At 50.8% G+C, this 7,078-nt stretch overlaps 1 protein-coding gene across 1 annotated transcript in view; it reads right to left on the bottom strand.

Annotated features, from left to right (window-relative positions):
- The window catches only part of PLXND1 (plexin D1), a gene marked incomplete at its 5' end in the record, with an annotated part of 59,199 nt that overhangs the window by 47,758 nt on the left and 4,363 nt on the right, over window positions 1-7,078 (bottom strand). Inside the window, 5 exons of the mRNA XM_010175999.1 lie at window positions 1,505-1,607; window positions 2,480-2,588; window positions 4,095-4,269; window positions 5,524-5,653; window positions 6,327-6,427. Coding sequence (XP_010174301.1) covers window positions 1,505-1,607; window positions 2,480-2,588; window positions 4,095-4,269; window positions 5,524-5,653; window positions 6,327-6,427 — 618 coding nt within the window. The remainder of the gene's footprint in view (window positions 1-1,504; window positions 1,608-2,479; window positions 2,589-4,094; window positions 4,270-5,523; window positions 5,654-6,326; window positions 6,428-7,078) is intronic.

The following is a 7,078-nucleotide window of genomic DNA, read 5'->3' as shown; positions in this document are numbered from 1 at the left end:
CCCAGCCTCAGCGTGTGGGTCCCACACTGGGAGCAGCCATCAGTGACGGGTTTCAGGTGCCCAGCTCCCATCCAGACAGCAAGAGAAAGCGCCCGATACATCTGAAACCTGGGAAGTTGACCAAGTGGAGGGTGCTTCCTCAAACCACCCGGCGTGAGCAGCCCAGACACTCCCCAGGAGGCACAACCCACCCGGACACACTCCACAAACCAGAGGAACACCAGCACTGCCAGGAGCCATCACCCTGCTGCCACCCAGCAGGGACAGGTAATGTTTCCCAGGGTTTTACACTAAACAGGACCATGTGGAGCTGCGACATGGTGGCCCCATCTCCTTCCCCATGCCCTGCACTTGCAGCCACCCACCTCCTCTTGGATGGAGGGGAGCAGATGCCAGGGACGGCTCCAGGCTTGAGCCTAGGCAGGGGTAAGGGTGGGACGTCTGACACGGGGCCAAACTCCTATCAGTGATGAGCAAAGGGAAACACTGGAAGAGTTGAGATGAGAGCAGAGCACCGATGCCAAAGGGATATTCAATTTACAGCGTAAAAGCTTGGCTTGGATCTACGGCAGATTGATTGCTAAAAAGCCAATTTTATTTAAATTAACTTCAATTTAAATTTCAGAAGCAGGAACACACTGAGCCTCTGGGTTATTAAAGCTGTAATTTGGAAAGGGGCAATTTTCTCCTTTAGATGAGAAACACCAGTGGTGCTCCAGCAAATTAGTAACATCCTGCACCAGCCTAGTCAAAGCTAAGCGAATTGTAAAGTATTGCTGCGCTTATCGCACTACCGAAACCCAGTGCCCACTGAGGGCACCAGGACAGCCAAATGCTCTAGCCAGGCTGCCAGCCCATCACACACACACACCTCCAGGCATGGCCCAGTCCGGCACAGCACGGCTGCAGCTCACCTGTCCCATATGCGTCCCTCTCCCGGACACCAGTGGAGGAGGGAGCCCCAACTTCAGCCCTGGAAAAACTGTGGCCAGTAAGTGCTGGCCACTGACCACGGAGACTCAGAGCTTGTCAAGCTGAGCACAGGTGCCCAAAGACTGCCCAGGGCTGCTAAATAAAGCAAAGCTCACCCTGGGGACCTCCAGGCAAGATGGTCCAAGGCTGGTCTCTCGGCCCCGGGCTCACCAGCACTGCTGAGGAGTGCTGCGAACATGACGCAGGCAGAACAGCACCCAGAGTGGCCCTCCAGCTCCCCATCCATCCAGCCTTCGGATGGGAGACACATACCGAGCCTTTGGAAGGGAGATGTGTACCAAGCCTTTGGAGTGGGACATGTACCACGGTACTTCCGACTGCAGAGGCTCCCCAAGGCCAGGCAGCACGTCAGTGATGCCAAGCAGCGCCATCCTCAGAGCTGCCCCCTGCCCCCCGGAAGAGCACTGCCAGACCCCAGCCACCTGCCTCCATCCCAAGGAGAAGGAAACAACAGGAACAGTACAGCGAGGTGGGAAGGTTTCCCAAAGCAGTGAAGTTTGATGGGCCTTACCTTCATCTGCAGGGCATCGTCACACTGCGAGTGGTTGGAGACACAGGCGTAGGCAGAGGGACACCAGTGACACTTCCACCTGGTCGAGAGGCAGCTGGTGCATCTGAAACGGCAACGGTGGGGTGAGAAAAGCAGATTTGGGGCTGCTCAGGGGAGCCACACCTCAGCCATGCAATCAATCTTCACACATTGAGCTCAGTCTTCAATGCTACCCAGAAATCCCATCTATGGCAGGTGCTGGGTTTTCCTCTCCTTCTCTCCCTGGGAGCTGATGGGGGACACGGGCAGAGCCCATTGTCCCCAGTGCCCGTGCCGAGGACAGCCCCAGGGTGTCACTCTTGGTGCCACTGCCTGGCACCAGGCCATGGTAGACCATAAGGCAACAGCTCCAGCTCCTCCCTTGCTTAGTGAAAACTGCTCTTTTCCCCCAAAACACCCTTGCTCTTGCTCCCCCAGGAAGCCAGGCACGCTCGTGCCCAACAAAGGTTCTCCCCCACGGTTTGTGCAGGGCATGGGACCACCACTGAGCAGGATGTGGGGATGCCCACGGGCAGGCTCCCTTGTTCTGAACCTGAAAAGTGGGTGACTCTCTGTGGGTGGCACCAGACCCTCCCCTCCAGCCCACCGCGCTGACAAGGGGTATGCAGGGTGGGGAGGGGAGAGAGCAGAGGGGACACATCCCTCCCTCCCTGCCCCACAGGCCCCTAGGATCGCGAAGGAGGCCAGCTTTGCTGCCAAAGGGTTAATAGAACAAGCTTCATATAAAAATATTATTCACATTTTATAAAAGCCCAACATGTCCAGATGGCTCGAGATGCTGCGAGGACCCTCCTTTCTAAATCCCTGGTGGCAGCCGCTGCGCCACTGCCAAATCCTGCCCAGGGCCCCGCGCTCCCCAGCTCACACCGCTGCTGCTGCCCCCGCTGCCCTGGTGCCACCCGCGGGCCCGGCTGCCGGCACGTCGGGGTCACTTACGCTCTCTTCGGGTAAATGTTTCCAGTTCTTTTGCAATCGTAGATGGTGAAATTGGCCCGGATAATGTTTTTGCCGTTGACTCGGAGAGCAGTTTCGACGACCACGTGGTCTGAGAGAATCAAGCCAAAGAATATTGGGTTGCAAGAGCCTCTTGCTCACACTCACGCTTAGAAGACAAGACAGACTCTTGGGAAAACAAGGGCTAAATCTGATTTGTTTTCTCTAGGGCTTCCTCTGAGCTGCATTTCAGAGCTTGGACCATTCATCTTTTGCCCTCTGACTTTCAGCTCTTCCCTCTTAAATCAACGCTTTACCCTCACCAGAAAAGAACATTGCGACTTTCAGCAGAAAATTCCAGCATGTTGTGCAAGTGTTAATTAGTAGAGTTAATTACCATCTTCGCTTACAGTTGTTGCTAAATGATATTTTTTAAAAAGTGGTAATTAAAACATGTTAGTTATCGTGTTTTAAAACCCTGCTCACTTTTCCCATGACAACAAACCCGCAGAGAAGAGTGGAAATCCCTTTTTTGGCTGCTTAACATGCTATACTAACTCCCCCTCCCCCCAAAATTGCTTAATTTATTATTTTTTTCTTTGCAATTTTGCCATATAAGCACCAGGGACAAGAGACAATGCCTCTTTCAGAATATGTACAATAAATCAGTGCATTGGATTCCAGAAATTCATTTGGACATTGCCGTAACCAACAATACAGAACAGTTCATGATCTCCCATTCTTTGGGCAGCTAGGGAGAAAAACAATGCAGCTTTACAAAGTTGCCTATGAAAAGTGGGATTTTCAAAAGGACTGGCTAATTCTTCCCCTACTGAAGTCAGCCATCTTCAATAGAGCATTCACTCCAGGCTTGAAAGATGAAGACTGAACAAGCACTCAAGTCTGGAATGAAGCATCAAACCTCTCAGAAGGAGCTTGAAAAGGCAGCTGTCTCCATCGCTAAGTGGCCAGTACCAGATCTGGTCAGCGCAGCCAAGGCTCAGCTGCCTTCACCCAAATCTGCAGGTGCTTGTCACCTCCTGAGCGCAGCTCCACGGAGCCTCCACGTAGGCATCCTGCTTGGTACCATCTAAAAACTGGGGGATGCTACAACGCCTCAGTCCAGCTTTTAATTGTATAAGCGGGATTAAGAGTTTCTGAGCTGCCTTTAGGTACACACTTGCTCTTCTTTCAGAATTTCTCCTGAAAGGTAGCGCATGTTCAGGAGGGAAATTAAACAAAAGCAAGTGAAAATATCAATATAAGTAGCAACATTATTTCCCCAGGGCTAAAACATTTTTGTTTTAGTACTTATTAAATCTAAACCAGATTTATCTGGTTAGAACAAGATAAATCTTAATAAAATAAGTACATGAACAGGCTTTTAAAATCTGATGTTTAAAACAAAAATTGATAGATTTGAAATACTGTCAATTCATGTCAACATGATGGAACTCGTATGCTTTAAAGTCACATGCCCTATAAAACAGAAGCAGCTTTGGTCTTTTTTCCCTTTATGCATTATCTGCACATACAATTGGAAAAAGAAAAAAAGCCTAAGAAAAAATTATGTCCACAAAGTGGTTAGAATGAACTGAGGTTGTTTTCTTCGACATACCTTGGTCGTCTGGAAACGTTGGATATTTCTCACGTGGAAGTAAACTGCAATATATAAATTGGTTTACATAATCTCCAGCAACTCTGGCTACTGTGTGGATATTATTTCCATAGTCACATGAAATATTTGTTCCATTCAGGTTCGGGATAGTCCCATTTATCTGTATTATCAGGGCCTATATTTGGACAAAAAAAATAAATCAGTTGTTACGACAGAAAATTATACTTAGAATTTTTCCATGTTTTACAAGCTTTTCATAGTGACTCCAAAACAAGTCCATAGACAGCAATTTTCTTTCATTTTATGCACTTTGAATTCTAAAAGCCATCTGCATCCAAACCTTTGCTTCACTATAAAAGCTCTGTCACCACAAACTGACACCCATGGCTGGTGTGTCACCAGCTGCCACCAAAGCCCAGCCCAGGCTTCCCTGGAGGCCACCCAGAGAAGGGACATGAAGGCGAAGCCCACCCCTGCTGCCCAGGCTGCCCTCACCCCTCTGCATGGGCAGAAAATATTCACCCCAGCTCCCGAGTGTGGGAGCATCTCAGCTGGTACCAGCTCGTGCCAGGGATGGGTAACGAGAGGCATCAAGCTGGGAGGGCTGCGGGGGTCCGGTTGCACATCAGCATCCTGCCTGGCACGCAGGGGCTGAGTGGGTTGGCTGCAGGGGGTCCAGTTGGCCATCAGCCTCCACGGGGAAGAAGGGATGGGAAAGTTTGCAGAAAGAGAATGCTTTTGAGGAGGGCAGCTCAGGAAAACGTGCAGCCCACGTGGGCGGCTGGCTTCCCCCTGCCATCAGCAGGGTGACTCCCTGGGACCCCCAGCCCACCATTCCTGCACAGTGCAAGTGGAGCTGGAGCAGTGCTGGGGTCCCACAGGATCCTCTCTCCAGCTCTGGTCTGGGCTCTGCCCCAACCATTGCCTGTTTACGAGCGATTTCCCCATGCTGGTGCTGGGCAAGAACTTTGGCACAGAGAGAATTTAGTCACTGGGAGAGGGTTTGTCTTAAATAAAAAATACTTTGAGGAAAACATTTAAAATATCATTAAAATGTTGTTAAAAATAGCAACAACACAAAACCAGAACATGAGTTGATTTAGCTGCCTGCAGCTGATCTTCCACATTTCGGAATTTTGCCAATCTCTCCCGTTGTTTAGCGCAGCAGCTTTACAAGTCCTGTTCACCCATGGGCTCAGCAGTTGAGGTCCCACTGGGTCCAGGGTGTCAAGGCACAGGACGTCACCTCCAGGTGCTTCCGAGAACCTTGGCCTGACTCAGTAGCACATAACAGAGCTCAGCATCCCCACGAGCCGCGTGGAGCCGTGCTGCAGTGCTAGAGGAGTACGGATATTTATCAGCCCTGAGAGTAAGTAAGGACTCTGTGGGATGCTGCACATGATTAATTTAGTATTCACATCAAACACACCGGGTTCTCTTTGTCGATATTAATCTCAGGCTCCAGGATGGTCATAGAAGGGCACTGCTGCACTCCTTCACTTGCACTCGCCCAGAAGTTGGCCCCTGTGAAGTTTGTGCACTCATGCTGCAGAGAACACCTGCAACAAACAGGAGAACGATTTGAGGTTGATTATTTTAAAAACAGGTGATAAAAATGTTGACTTCCTTGTGAGGGAAGATGTTGAGAAAATCCTGTGGCTAAATCTTTCTCCTCCATCCATGCAGCTAAGCCGAAAGCTTTGCTGCTATATTTAAAGTGTCTGGTTGCTACGATAAGAGTGTGTACTCCCACCAGCATCAACGGAGCATCGGGATTCAGGACAAGCGAGAGCAGGCCAGGCTGAAACCAGAACCAAAGAGAAGGTGACATTCTGTCCAACTACTTCAATTTGTAAATGCGGAGTCTAATTTTGTAAATCCCTTTTTGAGTGTCAATTTTCTCCTACTCATAAATAATAATTGCAAGGGTAGAAGATGGTCTTTAATAGGGTGTTGGCTCTCTCAGTCCCCTGGTTAGATGCCTGCAAGATATTCTTTGCACTGGCAGCTGACTGCAGCGTAACAATCCAGCTACAGTTAAATTCTGGCTCTGAAGAGCATCCCAGCCATTTGAAACCAGATGCAATTGTTTTTAAAAGCATGTATTTCATAAGGACTGGACAAAGACTAATGGCAGTATAACTGTGGAAATACAAAAGGCACCAGAAATTTTTGCCTGGGCCTGAGAGCCAAAGGACATGCCAAAGCGCACTGGGACACAACCAGTCCTACCTGGTCTCCATTGTGCACCACCCACAGTAGGCGTCAGCAGCAGCCAGGCACTCCATGCACGTCGAGTACTGGTTGCAGGCAGCCACCTTCACCCGCGTCATCTGCACGACAACAGCACAACTGCCTCCAACTGTTCCACACCACCAGGAAATACTCAACCCCACGTGCTGGTATGGCCACCGGTTGCTAGCAATGAGACAGCAGCGTCTCAGGCTGCTTTACCCGTTAGCCTGGATCAAGCCTTACAGAGCAGACGATGGGGAGGAGGCGCTGGCACCCCCATCCTCCGCCCCACATCGCTGAGAGGTGGATGCTCTGTGTATGAGCAGCCCACACCGGGACGGGCACAGGCAGCTGCCCGCTGTGCTGCCAGGGCCCCCGCACAGCCCGTCCCAGCCGGGGCCCACATGCCCCAGGGCAGGTAAAGCCACCCGAGGGATGGGGCTTGCTGCTGTCGGCAAAGTCGCCCCGCGGGGTGCACGGCAGCGCTGAGCTGAGCTGCTCCATCTCAGCCAGCACCTCAGCAATCAATGGGCGGTGGTCAGGCTATGGAGAGCGACACCACACCTCTCCGAGGCATCACATGGAGATGGGTTCACAGCTTGTTCCCCCCTGTGAAAAGCTCTCACTCAAACCTGCAGAAAGCTCCCTTCCAGACAGAGCTGAATGCTATCTGGCTATTTGCAAAATGAACAGAAAGCAAAACCACTCTGGAAACCTTAATTTGTAAAGAAATCAAAGTACCTCTGGGG

The sequence above is a fragment of the Antrostomus carolinensis genome, unplaced genomic scaffold (assembly GCF_000700745.2).
Source record: "Antrostomus carolinensis isolate BGI_N321 unplaced genomic scaffold, ASM70074v2 scaffold34079, whole genome shotgun sequence".
Classification (NCBI taxonomy): domain Eukaryota; kingdom Metazoa; phylum Chordata; class Aves; order Caprimulgiformes; family Caprimulgidae; genus Antrostomus; species Antrostomus carolinensis.
Note: the sequence above shows the minus strand (reverse complement) of the source record. Positions and strands in the feature narration are given on the sequence as shown.